This window comes from Gasterosteus aculeatus, chromosome 9 (genome assembly GCF_964276395.1).
Source record: "Gasterosteus aculeatus chromosome 9, fGasAcu3.hap1.1, whole genome shotgun sequence".
Classification (NCBI taxonomy): Eukaryota; Metazoa; Chordata; class Actinopteri; order Perciformes; family Gasterosteidae; genus Gasterosteus; species Gasterosteus aculeatus.
In genome coordinates, this window is record NC_135696.1 from 18350868 (window position 1) to 18369324 (window position 18457).

At 46.7% G+C, this 18457-nt stretch overlaps 1 protein-coding gene across 2 annotated transcripts in view; it reads right to left on the bottom strand.

Moving 5' to 3' along the window:
* LOC120825734 (voltage-dependent T-type calcium channel subunit alpha-1H) overlaps nucleotides 1–18457 on the bottom strand; it is a 36692-nt gene that overhangs the window by 5869 nt on the left and 12366 nt on the right. For both annotated transcript variants that reach the window (XM_078109303.1, XM_078109302.1), the window contains exons 7-29: nucleotides 16825–17137; nucleotides 16639–16731; nucleotides 15940–16552; nucleotides 13323–13735; nucleotides 11722–11873; nucleotides 11139–11324; nucleotides 10797–10914; nucleotides 10199–10354; nucleotides 9398–9485; nucleotides 8260–8450; nucleotides 7038–7337; nucleotides 6797–6897; nucleotides 6443–6566; nucleotides 5498–5566; nucleotides 5126–5310; nucleotides 4898–5024; nucleotides 3242–3367; nucleotides 3045–3134; nucleotides 2523–2715; nucleotides 1602–1753; nucleotides 1364–1473; nucleotides 1141–1274; nucleotides 972–1042 (exon numbers count right to left, since the gene is read on the bottom strand). In XM_078109303.1, coding sequence (XP_077965429.1) covers nucleotides 972–1042; nucleotides 1141–1274; nucleotides 1364–1473; nucleotides 1602–1753; nucleotides 2523–2715; nucleotides 3045–3134; nucleotides 3242–3367; nucleotides 4898–5024; nucleotides 5126–5310; nucleotides 5498–5566; nucleotides 6443–6566; nucleotides 6797–6897; nucleotides 7038–7337; nucleotides 8260–8450; nucleotides 9398–9485; nucleotides 10199–10354; nucleotides 10797–10914; nucleotides 11139–11324; nucleotides 11722–11873; nucleotides 13323–13735; nucleotides 15940–16552; nucleotides 16639–16731; nucleotides 16825–17137 — 4105 coding nt within the window. The remainder of the gene's footprint in view (nucleotides 1–971; nucleotides 1043–1140; nucleotides 1275–1363; nucleotides 1474–1601; nucleotides 1754–2522; nucleotides 2716–3044; nucleotides 3135–3241; nucleotides 3368–4897; nucleotides 5025–5125; nucleotides 5311–5497; nucleotides 5567–6442; nucleotides 6567–6796; nucleotides 6898–7037; nucleotides 7338–8259; nucleotides 8451–9397; nucleotides 9486–10198; nucleotides 10355–10796; nucleotides 10915–11138; nucleotides 11325–11721; nucleotides 11874–13322; nucleotides 13736–15939; nucleotides 16553–16638; nucleotides 16732–16824; nucleotides 17138–18457) is intronic.

The window sequence follows — 18457 nt, forward strand, 5'->3', positions numbered from 1 at the left end:
TGAGCTTGTTAGTAGACAGAAAAATAAAAAAACACCATATTGGACAAACTTTTGACCCGATGATGGTACTTGATTAAAGGTTAAGGGACAACCAAGGTTATCACAATCCGTCCTGACGGAGACAGGAATGGGTTTAGCAAAGTCCACGACAATCTATCCAGTAGGACAAATATAAAACCTCATGTTGGCGCTAGAGGGAGAAGTCACGGGATCACCACACCCGTTAGGCGTCACACCCCTGGGACCATTTCTGTACGAAATGTATAAGTTGCACATTTCAGACTGGATGGAAGAGGTTGCCAACCCGTCCAACATTATCATCCCCAGAGCCAAACTGTTAAATATAAAGACAGTGTCAGCTGGTGGTTCTGGCTCGAGAAGTCTGGCGTGCAACAACAATAGTGCTGCATAAAAGAAAAAGAAGCCGCATCCTGAATGAGACAGGTGACATCGTAGAGGCTTCAAGCAAAAAAAAAAACCCAAAACGATTGGATCAGGCCTCATTAATCACTTTTGCCGCATCTCAGCGCAATGTCATGTGGCAATCCGATAAGTGCAATCATCCCTTCTCGGTAGAATATTTGGCCGATTTTACTCTTTAACTGACGAGTTTTACAATCTTGCTTAAAGGGAGAATAAATCTTTCTTCGTATTTTTTAATCTTCTCATAGACGATAAGTGGGAAAACAATGGCACGGAAGCGGCCGTTACGTGTCACAAAGTAAAGATCGAACTGTTTTTTTTCCATCGGCCACGCAGATACGTTTAAGCATCAGCCTTTAGCCTCCAGCTAACTACGAGAACGCCGTTCTGTGGTTATTCAGTGTCAGTAAATCATGAACGGGGGCAGTCCGTGCCAGGTCGGATAAATCACTGAATAAAACAAGCTGTCTGCAATTGTTCTGATCCGGGAAACCGGGCTCGGAGTTAAAGGGATGCGGCATATTTCACGGCGCCGCGCCGCCTCTCACCTGAGGCAGGGCTTGCATCACTGTGTCCAACAGAGCTCTCATTCCTGTCGCCATCTTCAACAGCTTCAGCACTGGAACATCAAAACGGGTCGGCTCTGATCAGCCACATGCCATCGTGTTTGTGTTGATTTGTGTGCGCGTGTGTGTGTGTGTGTGTGTGTGTGTGTACCTCTCGTTATCCTGAGGACTCTCATGATGCGTATGATGGTTGGGTTGATGGGGAGGGAAGCGTTCAGGTCTATTTCTTCCAGTGCGATTCCCATGATGGACAACAACACAATGGCGAGGTCCAACTGGTTCCACCTTACACACGCACACAGACACACAAACCGTTTCAGTTCCTGTAAAGGATAAAGTTGTGTTTGTGAGCGCCTTTGTGTCGACGTGGATACCTCTCTTTGAAAAAGCGGCGCAGGCCAAAAGCGATGAGTTTGAGAATTGCCTCGATGACAAAAACCACTGTGAAGACGTAATTGCAGTACTTCAGTATCTCCTCGAAGTACTGCGGGGACACACAAACGCACACTTTGAGGAGCAAAACCCAAACAGCTGTAGCTGTAGCGTCACCGCCGCGCGTTGCTTCATTACTATGGTTCTAGGGCAGGTGGTGGAAAGCGTTGCCATGGTTACCCGAGGCTGATTGTAGTGCTCCATGCTCATGGTGAGGAGGTTTGTGAAGATGATGATGGTGATGAAGAGGTCCAGGTAGTGGCTGGTGCACACGGTGTGGATGGATCGACGCAGTGGGGAGTAGTCAGCGTAGTACGGCTTCTCCTGGGCCCCTGCGTTTCACACAAAACAAACGCACACACACACACACGCACGGTCATTAATGCTCCTGGAAGAAAAGCGTAACTTGGATTCAAGGACTAAGTGGACGCAAAGTGGTCTGTGTGCATATGTGTGTGTTTGGGCGAAAAGAGCCAACTCAGGAATTCACACTCCTATCCATCATGCGCACACACACACACACACACACACACACACACACAAAAGGCACACTGCACGGCACCTCAAGGTGTCTTTGGGGCAAAAAACTCTCACACCGCCCGCTGCCAGACAGTTAACTGACTAAGAGGAAAAGCACTACTAGAGATTACACTGCAGAGAGAGAAGGACGGAGCGAGACAGACGCAAAGTATCCCGAGAGGGAGACAGCGCGTGCTTTAGAAGTGTGTAATTGCACATTACATGTGGTGAGGTCCCCGTGTATGTTTACAAATCTGTGGCAACGCTTTGTTCCTTTTTATTTAAGAGTGCAGTGAATAAAAAGGAAATCTGTGTTGCTCGATGTTCGGTCCCTATAGCATCCCATGACAGACAGATGCCCTGGCACGCGTGTCGAGGTGGCATCGGCACATTGGGTTTATTGGCAGCCTTTGGTGGTCTTACACAAGCACAACGGATGCAATTCCCATATTGGAAATAATGCTCTCGCGTGTGATTGAACGCAAATAAAACGCCCAAATGTTTAAGGAAGCTGTTGTTATGAAAGCATATGGGTGACTGTGGCTTTTACTGCACGTCTCCCATCCCCTCCCGTTATCTCACTTCTCCTCCTCTTCTCCGTCCGCTTCTGCCGCTTCTCCTCCCTCATCCGCGCCTCCTCCTCCTCCTGCTGCTGCCGACACTTGTGAAAGTTTTCCACCACCACGCCCACAAACATGTTGAGCACAAAGAAGCTGACGATGAGGAGGAAAGAGATGAAGAACAGCAGCATCCAGGGGTTGTTGTTTCTTATTGGCTGCAGAGAGAAAACGGGAGGAGAAGCGGAGGAGGTGGGGAAGGAGGAGGAGAGGCGGCATGGGGACAAACAGACAACGAGAGGAGGGCCGAGTAGTGATGGAGGAGGTTGAGAGGAAGGAGAGGAGAGGAGCGTAAACAAGGAGACAATGTAAATCCTGAGTCAGCACTGCGATGTCAACTCACATCTATTTTTCCATCTGCCTCCTGTCTTTCCTTTACACATCTGTTCTGAATGCTTCCCTGATTTTTACGTGGCACATCCCCTCTTCCTCTCTCTCTCTCTCTGTGTGTGTCTGTGTGTGTGTGTGCGTGCGTGTGTTTCTTTACCTGCCTGTCCACTGCGACAGCGTCCAGGCCATCATACATGATGCTGACCCAGCCGTCCTTACATGACAGCACAAACAGAGACATCAGTGCCTGGAAGAGCGAGACACACGTCCGTCAATCAGTTTGTGAAAGCAGGCGACAGCTCTTTGCGTGTGTGTGTGTGTGTGTGTGTGTGTGTGTGTGCGTGCAGGACAAACCTGTCCCAGGTTGTCAAAGTTGTATTTTCGTCGAACCCATCGGTATCCCGCCCCCAGACACTGGGTTTTATTCATGATTTTGCTCACATCAAGCCCGTCACAATAGAAGAACTTCCCTTTGAACAGCTGTATTGATAGACAGTGCACACAGATAAACACACACACAACAACACCGTGACCTAAAGGTAAACAAAGCTCTTTTTCTGTACAGTGAATCTATGTTGCAGCTACGACATCCGAGTACCATCTGGTCTGCTTCACAGCGATTCCAGCGCGGAGGGCTCTCATTACAGGAGGACTCGGATGAAGTGCAATTTGAGAAATAAATGCCTGTGAGGATTAGCTTCAGCATTCATCAAGCGTAATCTTCTGTGCTACTAGCAAATACCTTAGAGTTTACAGGTGGTGCCTCTGGAAAATACTTTTAACATATATATATATATATATATATATATATATATATATATATATATATATATATATATGTATGGATAGAACATTACATCATAGAATATCATATCATATTTCCAACAATGATTATTCAGATGTGTTTTGGATCATAGTAAAGGCCGACTTTTACAAGCTTAACTTTGCTTCCTTTATTATCAGGTGACAATTCAACCTTTATTTTATTACTTGTGCACTGTTGTCTTGTCTGTCTACTGTCGCGCACTAACCGCCAAGACAAATTCCTTGTATGTTTGACATATTTTGGCTAATAAATGTTTCCTGATTCCTGATTCCTGATTTGGTAAAGCACATTAAAAAATATATATTTGACACGTTTTTGATTCAAACTACACAATTATGTACATGTGTATAATGTACATAATATGTTGAATATTATTGAATGAAATACGTTTGGAATAAATAAGCTTCCCATGGACATTTTCAACAATTATGGTCCAAATGTCCTTCTTGAAGACAAAGTGACATCTAGCTGATTTCTTTACGACTCGGCATTAGAGATCAGGTTAAGTTAAGGTCAATACATGTTTAAATAAGACAGAGTCCAAAAATGTTCTTTACCAAACTGTAGAACCGAAAGGGATGTGATAGTGATAAAACTGAGTGATTATTGTACACTTGAATCAATAATTTACTGTAAATTCTTTGGCCAGACGCTCCTGGTCCCCAGATGGTGAACAACTGTTTTCTATCATGATAATCTTATGGATCATTGTATCCTGTACAACCTTTCATTTATTGTATGTTTTTAAACAAATACATGCAATGAATAAATGCTTGTTAAAAAAACCAAATACATAACAACTTCAACTGATTAATTAATATGTTAGAAATCTGTATGCCAATCAAATACCCAGCCAAACTATTTCAGCAGAATCCCTGTATAGTTGAACCATTGTATTTTTAATTACTTCCAGGGACTGTGGTGCATAATCAGCTCATTTGCATTCCCTCCCAGGTTTTCTCATCCTTTTTTTTTTTTACCTGCAGCCTTTTCTGAGTTGTGCCTCGTTCATTTTTAACCATGGTGATCAGTGTTTTCATGCAGCAGAATAGACTTTGGATGTTTGGGCACAAAAACTTGGTGAAAATAAGTTTAAACTGGCTATTCTTTTAATGCCCAAAAAAAACTTTAAAAAAAACATGGCTTTTCCCCAACAAGGGAATCTAGATAGTTTAAATATTTACCTGGACCCCCAGAATTCCAAACACGATGAAAAAAGCACAGCAGATGAGGACGATATTTCCGATGGGTCTGAGAGACGTGATCAGAGTCTCCACCACCAGTTTTAGACCAGGAGCCCGACTTATAACCCTGCAACAAACACACACACACACACACACACAGTTACACACACGCTGCCACACCAAATAGTATTAATGGAGCAGACACAAGAGAAAACACTGCAATCCTGCCTGAGTGGTCGCAGTGTGCGCAGCAGACGCAGCACACGGAGGATGCCCAGGATTCGATTACCCCCTGCTGATGCTATGGAGACCAGGATGTCCACCATGGACACAAAGACCAGCACTCCGTCTAAGACATTCCAGCTGCTCTGCAGGTAGACACCGTTTCCAAAGTACAGGCCCATAGCTACCACCTCAAAACAGACACACGGCAGAATTACTGACATCGTAAAACAATAGGAGGTGAATAATATGAGATGTAAAACCAGTCTGTAAAGCAATTCTGATCCCCTGCAGAGAAAATTGCCCTTTTACAAGTAAGATGAGAAAGTGAGTCTGGAGTAAAGACGTGGTTCATGAAACGTGTCTTGTTATGGTTACCTTGATCATCATTTCACCCACGAAGATCACCGTGAAGATGTAATTGGACAAACTGAGGAAGACCCGCTCCTGTCACACACACACACACACACACACACAGAGAAGCGCATTCTTCAATCCTAGGGTTACGTTTCCCAGTAGCTTTAGAACTCTCTCTCCGGCGTGTTGTATAATGAGCTGAAATAAATATCCATTAAGTACGACCAGTAGTACAACCGTGATTAAAAAAAATACTGAGAGCAGCAGAAGATTTCTTATAACGTCTCCCAAACTGCTGTTACATCACCAACGAGCACATAAAGGCTGCAGTAATCAGCGGCTTGTGATACGTTGAGTCGTGTGTGTGTTTGTGTTATATTTGTACTTCTGTACTTTTGTGAGGACCGATAATGAAAGATTGAGGCCAGTCCTCACTTCTCTACAGGGCTGTTTGAGGTTTGGACCAGATCTCAAACCCTGCATTTAAAAAAGCCAATCAAGTAGTAAAGAATATTAATAAAATATATTGAAATAGAGCAGACCAGCTGAGGAACAGTTTCAGTGCAGAATTACAACCATTGAGTTCAGATTCAAAGCTGGAAGGATTTTGGACGGTCCCTGCGGGTGTTTCTGATGAGTCCCTTTATAAAACCTCCCATGTGATTGCATCAGCTGTCTGACAATCAGTCCTGGTTCTCCCTTCCCTCCCTTCCCTCCCGTGGGCCCAGCAAAACGGCCCCGGGCCCCCCGGCAGAGTGTCAGAGTGTGCGAGTTGAAGGAATAACTTCTACGGTCACAATTTGGTCAAACTTTCTTCGCCGGTGTTCATATGGAGACATCAGAATTGAGTCTCATAACCACTTAAAAGTTCCTCAAAGTAAATGGTGCTACGATGGTGCTGGGGGACGCGCTGTGTCACCCGGGGTGAAGCATTGAGCAACAGGTGGATGTTGGCGTGCGTGCTACCATGCTGTTGGACGGTATGTCGGGTCTCTCCAGTGCTATGGTGATGCAATTCAGGAAGATGAAGAGGAGGATGACGTGATCAAACATCTTGTGGCCTATGACCCTCTGACACCACAACCTGAGGCTGGGGAGAGAAACGGAGAAGGACACGAATGGGTGATGGCACATCACGGATCACCTGCTCCACTGCATGTGCCAACATACAGATGTAGCCTTAAATTGATACCAAGGGTAAACTTCACACTTCAACTGACAATCTGTCACACGCGCTGCGGTTTAAACCTCCCTAGGCCACCCAGGAAAATATCAGAGTCAGCGTGTGTGTGTGTGTGTCCGCGTGAAGAGGGTATTTACCGGTTGTGTGGAGCGAACACATAGAGCGACCACTCCTCGTGCTCCAGGCACCACTGAGGCTCGTACGGCTCCAGAATCTTCTTCACCTTCTTACATAAACTCTGGAAAAAAAAAACGAACACATACGAACTGCATGATTCATTTGGCGGAGCTGTGCCCTCAATGTATGACTGTGTGTGAAGGGGTGAACGTTGACATCTCAATCTACATATGAATGAGAGTGCAGCGCAGAAGGCTTTACCTCCTCAACCTCGTCGTCCTCCTGATCGCTGTGGTAGAGCGCGGCCAGGGGGCCGTCGTCCGGGAGGTGGAAGGTGGTGCCGTTGCAGTCGGGCGAGTGCAGCGCGGGCACCTGCAGGTACTCCGACTGGTCCAGCGACGGCTCCCTGCTGCTGAGGTCGGAGCTGGTGTGCGCGTCGGACAGCAGGGACTCCATCTCCCCCGACTGGCTCCTCCTGTGGAGGCTGGGGGCCCGGCCGATGCTGGTCCAGCTGGAGCGACGGCTCTCCGAGCCGCAGTCCCACGGGACCTGTGACGGCAGCTTCGAACAACAGGAACGACTGGTTGGGTTTCTGGATTTATTCCTTTGAGCGCAGATGAAGGAAAAACGTGTCGTGGACCCCGGGAAGCGAATAGCGGCCCTCGATAAGCGCCCCTCGATTCATCGCCTCACGTGACAGTAAATGGATTACGAAATAAAAAGAGTAAAACGGAATAGAAGAGTAAGCTTTTCATCCACTCCGAGTTGTGACAAAATAACAGAACTGAGTGCCGTCCATTGTTCCGCGAGATGCCAGATTCAAAGAGTGTGACATCAGTCAAGGACACCTACGTTAATATTCGAGGAAAGGCGAATAACTGAAACCAGCTGGAATGTCACCAAAAGGCCAAGACAAATCTTCCAACCATTCAAACATCCACAGCTGGAGAGAACACCACACCTGACAGCAGCGTGCCGCCAATTAACGGGCAGCGGCAGCCGAAAAGAGCAGCAACGCATATCGTTTTTTTTTTTTCCTCTGCACTGCACAGCTCACACACTCTCGGTCACGCCTGAAAAAACTGATTTCTCTCCTGCGGTGATTCCACGTGAGCCGATGGTAACTGGTGCTGGGATCCACTCGAGCGTGAGACACAATGAAACACAGACGTGAGACAATATTTGGCTTCGCAAATGCAATTGTGTTTTTGTGAGAAACCCTCAAGGTCATTAAGATTTGTATTTTCTCATATGGAATATAAAGCTCTGTTATTTTGTAGGTTTTTAACTTGTGCAGAACGATCACAAATCCCCAATTTAAAAAAACGTGGATAATCATCCTGCGATCGTATCTAAAGCACAGCTAATCCGGGCTTTGTCTCTTCCTTAATATATTTCCCCATTCTCAGTTTGAGTGCTTCATCGCTGGGCATTTCATTTAATGTGGTGACAGGAAAAGTGGAGGCGCGTGTCCAAGGCTCACCGGCGACCTCTGCTCCGGGCTGTGGGCGTCCATGGAGGCGGCGCTGGCCCGGCGTGACTGGCTGTAGGTGATGATGGGCGTGGCTGCCGTGTGCGTGATGACCGGCAGAGGGGGAGGGAGGTGAGGGGGCATGGAGGCCTTCGGGTTCAGGAGACCATTGGGGCTCAGCATCATGGCCTGAATCTTGAGCTCTAAACGCACACACACACACACACACACACACACACACACACACACACACACACACACACAAGTGATGCAAACATATGTAAAGGATAATTCCAGTTTATCATAACTTGTATTGGTTATTGTCCGTGCTGAAGACACAGTAGTCCATTTAAGGCCAAGACAAACGCACAAAAAAGGGCAATAACTTTAAAAAGCAGCTTACAAATCCCCAAAGAGAAACTCTCTGCAGCTGTTATTTTTTAAAGATTATATTTTGCCATAATTGAGACCCCCCATTTCACCCCCATTGTGGAAATGGGGGGGTGAACACTGCAATTACACTCAGCTACCAAGGAAGTCTGTTCAGTGAATACTAAATAGAAAACATGTAAAAGGATTTTAAATCAGCGCAACATTTTACAGAATTTCGGGGCTCCGTCCAAATTATTTGAGGCGTTGCCTTGGTGATATACTACTGTGTCAGGTATGGCAGGTAAATTGTGACACTTTTCAGCTTGGCTTTAGAGCTGCAGCTGCCAGATCCAAGAAGTGATCTTCAGGACTAGAAGGTCATTAGCAGTGCACGTCCCCCCCTCGCCGTGCCCTGAGCGCCACGAGTGCCACGACTTCCCGACCACTGCCGAAAACTCATACGCCTCATCTGTCTCACACAAACAACGAACGGGGGCAGCGAGTGACGTGAGGAACTGTGGCAGCTCGGCGGCTCGTTCGCTCATCGGGCTCGTTCTACCGGAGAGAGCGAGACGCAGCGCTTCAGACGCTCATTTGAGCCCACGGCCGTCAGACTGCGTGACAACAGCAGAGCCCACGGTCTGTCATCTGCCTGACCCCCCCCCCCACCCCCCACCTACCCCACAACAGCCCCCAGTGGCCATCATCCCAAAGTGGATCGTAGGGGAGTGCGGCTATTTTCGCCTGCGGTTTTCTACGTTTGTCTAGGGGTCGCTACCTGCGGCGTACAGCTCCCTCAACTTCTCCTCGTCCTCGAAACTGAGCGATTGGCCCTCTTCATCCGTCTCGGATCTGTTGGCGTCTCCCTTAAAAAAAAAAAAACACACACACACACACAAAACACCAGCGGAATCACCACCGACATCGTCATAATCTGTGTGCTGGTGCGACAGTGAAAAATACGGCCGAGGTTGAAAGGGAAAGACTGGGAGACAAAGAAGGGAAGGCAGACGGGCGACGGGGATCTCCAGGGTTCCAGAGTTGAGTTATGTGCACGGCTTTGGCAGCGATCTCCTGTACTCGCGCCAATAAAGCTTTACAGAATTTAATTAAAATTCACGCCAGAAAGATGGAGGCAGGCGGCTTTGGCAAAGGGTATCTGAGTGTGTGTGTCTGTGTGTGTGTGTGTGTGTGCGCGTGTGTGTGTGTTTGTTTTAGAGAGAGAGAGAGAACGAGAGAAGGAGAAAGTTCTCTCTGATGCTGGAGATAAAAGATGAAAACTAAACAACAAAAGCTCACCAGCTGTGAATGGCAGGCGATATCAAACACATCCTACCCTGGAGAGTATCGTGTGTACGTGTGTGTGTTGGTGAGAAAGAGAGCGAGAGGGTGAGATAGAGGAAGGGAGGACAGAGGAAGTTGGATGAAGAGAGAGAGGGGAGAAACCACACAGGCAGGATGCTGGAGATTATTCTCTTGTCGGCAGCTTTGGTATCGTCAGCACAACAGAGCTCAATTAGTCTCGTCGTCTCCGCCTCGTTCTCTAAGTAGCTCAAAAGCAGCGTCACTTGGCCCTTACTTCGGCCTGAAAGCCCTCAACCAAAATGGCCACGAGCAGGTTGAAGAGGACGTAGTTGCCGAAGGTCATGAGGGCTACAAAGTAGAGGGCGGCCAGCGGCGTGGTGGAGGCCATGCCGTTGTAGAGCACCCCGTTCCAGTCCTCCTGGGTGAGGATCTGCAGATGGGGGAGGTAGGGGGGAGATGTTTAGAGATGGCGCAAGTCAAGACGTATGTGGGGATTAGAAAAATGAAGACAATTAAACATGAGCAGATTCTTCATTTGATATCACACTGTCAGTTACACGGCCGTGCTCATCAGTGTGAGACGAGCTCCTGTGGAGAGCTTGTTTCATTACTCTTCCTCCCACTTTGCTTGTGGAGCCAATCTTACCTGCCCGCTGGGAAAGTTTCGGAATTTTGTTAAGAATGAGGGATCCTAAATTGGAGCGTGCGTGAGTGTGAGTACTCCTAAATTGGAACATCATCCGGGCTAGCAGTAATTAATCGATGGGGAAAATCGTTAAAAATGCCCGATTTACTCATCAGTGATCTCGTTCGTGTCTTTATGTTTGCATCAGTATCAGAAGAGAGACTGCGCGTGGGTGTGTTGGTCTAACCTGAAACACAGTGACAGTCGCCCACAGCAGAGAGTCAAAGTTCTTTCTGTCGGGGAAAGTGTCTCCACTGTCCTGCAGCAAACCGAATTTACAACCGAACAAATGCATCCCCAAGATACTGCAACACAAAGACAATGACAACATGTGTTACTTTCATTATCTAGTCAGCTAACATGCATGTGTTATAAAAGAAGATTATGCACGTAGTGATTTATATCCTGTAACGTTGTGGTGAAAAGGTCAGAGCTCGTTATTTTGATTCTTTCAAGGTGTAATTAAACCTGAGAAAAACAAACAAGCTTGTCTCAACTTTTATAGAGGAAAAAAAAAAACAGAATATACCTGAATATGAAAATAAAGAGCATGAGCAACATGCAGAACGTGGCTACGTTGTCCATCGTCTTCATCAGCACCACCAGCTGCCTCCTCAGGGCGGGAAGGAAGCGGACCAGCTTCAGAACCCTCAGCAGCCGGAACGTACGGAGCACCGACAACCCCCCCTCTGCGTCACCCGAAAGCTCCCACACGCTGCAACGCACAAGTCCAGTTCACATCAAACCATATACATATATGTGCTCAACTGCAGCTCGAACTCTTTTCGAGGGCACACGAGCCTCACTTCCAGGTGGAGGAAGGTCTGAGTCTGATGAGAGGGGACGTGGGCCAACGCTGTTTGCAACCTACCAGCCAATAAAGGAGGTGCTCTGGCACAGTAAACAAGCAGAGCCCTTCCAGCGCAGATGCATAATTTAGCTTGTTGTACAACATAATGGAGTGAACGAGGGCCCCCTCGGAGTAGGAGTGCATGCAGGGCCTCTGTGACAGCCCCGGAGACGTCACAGCGGGGAGGATTTCCAAAGGACGGGACGGATGCAAACGGAATTCTTATTTCGGGGTGAACTCACAGTCAGACTCCGGGACTCACCTGATGATGACGATGATGCTGTCGAAGCCGTTGTAGGGGTTCTTGATGTAGCCAAAGAGCCCGAGAGCCATGAGCTTCAGCACCATCTCCAGGCTGAACAGACTTGTGAACACCATGTTACTGATCTCCAAAATATCTGTCAGCTCCTTCGGCTGCCAGTGTTTGTGGCAGAGAAAAAGGGGGAGAGATTGATGTTAGACAGGTGAGGAAAACGAACAAACAAACAGAGGCAGACAGGCTGCCAGTGAGCAGAGCAGCAGAGTCAACACGGGAGCAGTTTTTAAATTGTTACTTAGGGCGACTTAAATACGGAGAGAGAAGCTGCTCCAGTGGTTCCCCACACGCTTTTTATCATTATTACCATAAAGATTATTCAAATCAGTGGTTCTCAAACTGTGGGGCAGAACATGCAACACAGAGGAGAGATACGGTTTTGCCAAAAAAAAAAGAGTTAGAGAGAGATGTTTGTCCAAAAAGAGGGCCGGTGAGGTCATCAAGATTCTTTTAGGCTGCAAAACACTGATGATATTTCGAAAGAAATTGCTCACATCACTTAATATTTTTAATTAGCACCACAGTGGTTTATGTAGTTCTAGATAAGAACTTATGGAAAGATTGAAAAGCCTTCTCAGTTCAAACTGGGGCATGACGGCACAACAGCTTAGAAACACTCAGTCATTTTTCTTTCTTGAGATTTTCAATTAAATGCATTATGTGGCAGTTTTTTGCTGTCTATTTTCTTCCATTATTTTCAAACTGACAAAACATTGTAAACAAGTAACTGTGCCTTTGAGCGTCCTCTGAGCAGGAACATTCGCCTGACGTAGATCTCCTCTCCGTAGAGAGAGAGATCACAAAACAAGTCTCTGAGGTGCTTCAGACTGAGCTGCACATTTTCATTTCCCTAAAATGAGGGAAAGTCGTCGAATGAGATTGTAAAGGCCCTTTGTACTTTTAGATGACAATAGATTTTTATGGCACAGAGAAACATAGTCATGCGTCAATGAAGTAATTCATACACTTTCTCTGGTTTGGTTTTGGATTTGTTGATTGTAAAAAAAAAAAAGCAGGAAATAAAGCTGGACTCGTGCATAAACATGAGCTACTCAAGACGCCACGGCTGATCCGTCATATTGTACAGGAAATGTGCCGCCTCTCCCGCAGTCGACTTCTGCCTTTCAGCCAATCACAGTGTCAGATCTGTCCTCCTCTCCCTCCTCATTCGCCCTCGCTCTCTTTTCTCACTCTGCCTCGTCTCGCTCCCTTTCTCCTGTCCCAGGGTCACGCTTTAATTAACACTTCAGGTCTTATGAGTTTCTCCACCTCCTCTCCACACGTGCACGCACAGCACACATGCACGCACACACCTACGCGGTCACGCAGAAACTCTAAGACACACACTTTGTGATCACAAAACCCGGTGCAATAAATGACGATTGGAGGGTACATTTTAATGACTGCCCCCCCCGTCCCCCGTCCCCCTCCGCACACACACACGCACGTACACAATGATTAGCACATCCTGTTTCAATCAAACTGTTCTCACATGCAGTCTGCGAGAGGCGTGCACATTGCTCGTGCACGTGCATGCACAAACATACCTGTTCGTGGTACTCTATGCCCATTGACAGCGTGTTGATAAGGATGGCAATCATGATTCCTCTGCTGAAGTATCTGCTGCCGACAATGAGTTCCAGTTTAGTCTGGAGTACCGCCCAGTAGCGCTTGCACAGCGCTTTCGTTGGCTCAGACACCTGTGCATCGGCGTGGCGGGGGCCGCTACAGTGACACGGGCTGCTACAGTGACACGGGCTGTTACTGTGACACGGGCTGTTACTGTGACACGGGCTGTTGCCATGGCACGAGTTGCTGTAGCCATGATGCTGATCCTCGGGCCGCTCGTTGACACTTTCGCTGTCCTTAAGCTGGTTGTAGTAAATGCAGTAGGGGCATACTGAGGACTCTCCTTGGACTTCACCTGGCAATGGTAACCCGGGGTGCCCGCTGCAGCCGCCTGCACAGAGACAAGGAGGAGGTGATGGAGACACGTGTCACACCACTCCTGCAACCGTTCTGTCTTCAATCTGTTTTCTCTTTGTTAAAGGAGAGCACCGTCATTTCATTTCTGGGAGACAAAAAAAAATTCAATAACATAGAAGCAACTGTGCAGTTGGGATGTTTTCGTGAAGATGGGGAGATCTTTTTTTAGAACACAGATGTGTGTGTGTGTGTGTGTGAGTGTGTGTGTGTGTGTGTGTGTGTGTGTGTGTGTGTGTGTGTGTGTGTGTGTGTGTGTGTGTGTGTGTGTGTGTGTGTGTGTGTGTGTGTGTGTTGGAGTGAAGCAGGAGTGAATTTCAGCAGAATTCATTTAGAAGCATCTCGGGAGGGAATGGCAATGACATACCAATAAAGACCAATCTAACACGGGCAGTTCACTTGTCATCACAATTATTATAGATATAGGGAAATCCAATCTGGCCGTTCTGCGGTGTGTGTGTCTATAGATAATGTGAGCTGCAAAGGAAACTTTCAGCAGGCAGAGTTGCCGGAAAATGTCTCTGCGCTGCAAAAAAAACATCATTCCGGAGCTTAGGTTTTCAGCGTTTTGGCTGAGTGCATGTCAGCACGTACTGAATAATTACTCACTTGTTTGCTGTATTGCTAGTGTGTCAGCTACAGTTACAATTTATCAGAATTATATTATTTGCTTTGAACCGATTTTACATATCAAGGTCGCGCATATTGGGGAGGGTAGTGAGCCTCTGAAAACAGTCCAATGTCTTCTGACTCTGGAGGAGCTTCAAAGGAAGCAGCCTCGCAAGATGTCATTGTTACGTCAAGAGGGTAACCTCGGCTTAGAGATAACAATTTTATTATGGAAAGCATTGTGAATAGAGTTTGAAGGACATGTTGGTCTTTTCGAGCATACCAAGGGTTTAAAGTACATCCTGGCATCTGCTGCGTTCTTTTTAACCACCCACTTTTTATTTTTCCGTGTATCGCGTGTCCCTCAATTTTATGCATGTGCCTTTTTATGGAGCGCTCCTTTAAACCTTTCGCATCTGTCAAACCAGCGCCGTGAATTCCTCCAAGACGAACAGTTATGTCAGAAAGGGTGTGTGGATTATCTGGAGGAAGTTGACATTGTGCCTTGATATAGCTGTAGAATTGCAAATATTCACTTCTTGAAGCTGCAGTCGGTAATCTTGAGAAAGTAGCAGGAGTACGCACACTAGATTTTCAAAATGATCCAGCAAAAAAAAAAGCCCACTGTCGTAAACTCTCTTGCAACGAAAGATGCCAAAAGTCCCTAAATCGAAATCCTTTCGGAATGTAGTGTTTCAACAACAAAAATGTGTTTGTTTTTCAAGATTACCTCAAAGGCCTCAAAGTCAACTCCCCTCAGATTTCAGGAAATACCGTGTAAAAGGTCGCTTAAAAGAAATGATTTGGATCAATTGTCAATTGTTGACACCTCAACCTTTAGTCTTGAATGAGTAGTTTGATCTGAGAGTTTTGCTCTTTTGACATCATCATATTTTTGTTGAGGGTTATGACATCTTTTGTCTGCGTTCTTTTTTTCCCCCCCCATCATCCTTTTTTTTTGGAGCTTGCAGCTGCTGTTAATGTGTTTTTCTCTTCCCTTTCATCCATCGTATTCCCCAAATTTGTTATTAGCAAATCCCATGTGTGTACAATAACCCATGTGTGATCTTATGTAAGGCGGCAGACAGATGTGTGGCCAAATACCTGAACATAAACACGCCACAGTTATTGAGGTATATTACCAAAAGCTTCTTATTTCTACTTCATGTGCAGACTGCAGCATTTGCAAGCTTTTCTTCTTCTTCATCATCAAAATGCTTTAAGCACCAAAAAGCCAAATTAAATTCACCTCCATTGAGGTGGCAGACGTCTGGGATCTGCAGGTCTTAACGCTGCCGAAGGCGAGAGGGAAAACGCTGTGTTTTGATTTGGGAAACAGAGCCTGAAGGATTATTTTTCTTTTAAAAAGTGTTGAAAGAATAAAGCAAAGTTTCCCAAATCAACCCCGACAAACACAAACATTGCAGCTCTGTTGGCTCTCTTCATTAAAAGAATATCAGCGTTGCCATAATGAGAGGGTCCTCCACATGTAAGATCCAGTGCGGCCTAGGTAGCTATGACCTTAAGAACCCTCGCACTCATTTACAGTCGCACGCCCCACTTCGCGCTCACCGTGCTCCGCCGCCGCCAGCTGTGGCAGCCGGTCCACGGCCTCCTTGGCTACGAGCCTCTTGTGGTCCAGGGCCGTCGCATCCGGGAGGCTGAGGAGGGGCGATATGAACGGATAGTTGAAACCGCTCCCTCCATCTCCATTTCTGACCCCGTGATGATGCTGGGGATGATGATGATGATGCTGCTGCTGCTGCTGGTGATGATGCTGCTGATGATGCTGGTGATGATGATGATAAAGCTGATGAAGGTGCGAAAGGTCGCTGGGAACGTGTCCCGAGTGCCGGTGCGCGAGTCCGTTCATCTCTCCGGCTCCGCCCCCTCCACGGCTTTTCTCCCTGCAGGCGCACGTGCACGCGCAGTGGAAGTTTGTGCGCGTCTGGGAGAAGCAGCGGGACATCCGGCGCCACGCCTTGCGGCCCAAGTGCGCCACGTAGCGGATGATCTCCTCGTAGCAGCTCCCCGGTTGGCTGTCGCTGGCCAGCGTGGAAGCCGATTGGTGGAGCTGCCGGGCGCGCTGCTCTGATTTCATCAGGGCGTGCTCCCTCTGTTTAGTTTCAGAAAACTGGGTTGCTATGACGACCAGGCACAGGTTGATCATGAAGAAGGAGCCCACCTGGTCACAAAAATGGGGCACGTTACACTCTTTTGTAACAAACACTATGGTGTGAAGTAGCTGCTTTTCTGCGTGTGTGTACGTACAATAATTAGGAAGATGAAGTAGATAAAATTGTAGAAAGAATGTGCATCCATGACGTAGTACATGATGTCCACCCAACCCTCAAGAGTAATTACCTGCATGGAATCAAAGCACACACACACAGAATGCACTGTGCATCATCATTGACTTATTAAAGATATCTTTATATAAATCATTCCAACATTTACCTGAAAAATGGCAATCCATGCATATCCAATGTTGTCAAAGTTAATAGCTCCTTTGTGTGGGTTCACTTCGCCCGCGCGGCACTCGTTGTAATACCGGTACCAGTTGACACACGACGCCGCTTCGTCTACTTTGAGTCCCATCTCCGGACCGGCCTCCTCGGCGTCCAGGAAGCAGGAAGTCCCGCTGACGCGGCGGCGAGGCACGTCGGTGCATCGGAGCATTCCGTTCTCTCTCTCCATCGAGCAGATGAAGGGGTGGTCGTCGGTGCCATCTGGCTGGTAGTAGCCTCTCAGGAATGAGATGTTATATCTCCTGGAGAAGGCGGCGGGGGGGGGGGGTTACATTATTTATTTATTTATTACACACGTGTTAAGAAATAACTTTTCAACTTCTTTTTTTCCTGTCTGGTGCACTCGGGCTGAAGAACTTTCATGTCCTTGAAAATGGGTCACAGAGATGTAGGTATAGTCGTATTTTTGCATTAAGAGCTGGACACTGCGATTACTCGTGCAGGAGCAAACACGGCATCTATTGCGGATTATTTTCAGTGACGGATTAATAGACATTTGGTGAACTAGTGGGTACTTACAACAACAGGGATTGACTCATTTTGCACCACGATGGAGCTCTATAGCACAGAGGAATAAGCTCCAGTTACATAATTAATGCTCTTTGTTGGTTTTTGTCCAATACGAAACATATTGAATGTCACCGTTCTCATAATTGAACTGACGAAACAATATACATACAACGTGTTTCAGGTCAAATTCAAGTCAAGATTTTACTTTAATTGTTTTAGAAATTATTCAGAAAGACGGAATTTTGGAATCAACATTCTGTTTAAAAAAAAAGATTTGATTGCTTAGACAGAAAGACAAGAAGTGCACACGAGTGCTTGAGTGGGAAATGAGGAATACAGTGAGGGGAAAAGAGAAAGGGAGAGTGCATTGGAGAGATAAGCAATCAATCTTCTGTGGTATGGAGAAGGGTCACAGAGAAGCAGCGCTCCCTCACTAGTTATTAAGAAAGGTCGTTGTCTTGTTTATGAAGCAGAAAGGAAATCCAAACGGCTAATTGAAAATAAAATCTAGAGACGGATTAGCTGTGGGCAAAGATGCACTGGCTGCTTCTGCAGCAGACTAACACGAGATAAAAGCCAGCAACAAAATGTGATTTTGTCTGTCCTGGTCCAGCTGTCGTATGTCAGAATGAAGTCTCAGGTTCCCGCAACTGTGACGAAATTAGAACAACGCAGTGGAGCTGTTTTCGCTCACGCTGCTGTGTGACGGTCACATAAAAGCTGCTTTGAATCTACGGCTCTACAAAGTGACAACAGAGAATTCCTGGCAAGAAACTGAGCGGCCCGCTCATTCGCTCTTAAATCACAATTACCTCTTAAACCCCGTCTTGTTACTCCAACACCTGCTACTCTACGTGATGGAGGAAGGAATCCCACATCAACACTCGCATCTCCTCTCTCAGACTACACAGGTAATGGGTCTGGCACAAGAGGAGGCCATTTATCGCCACCGACGTTTATGTTACGCTCTGATGGCAGACGGTCGGAACATGTTGTACTATATATATATATATATATATATATATATAGTGAGATATATATTGTAGAATCCC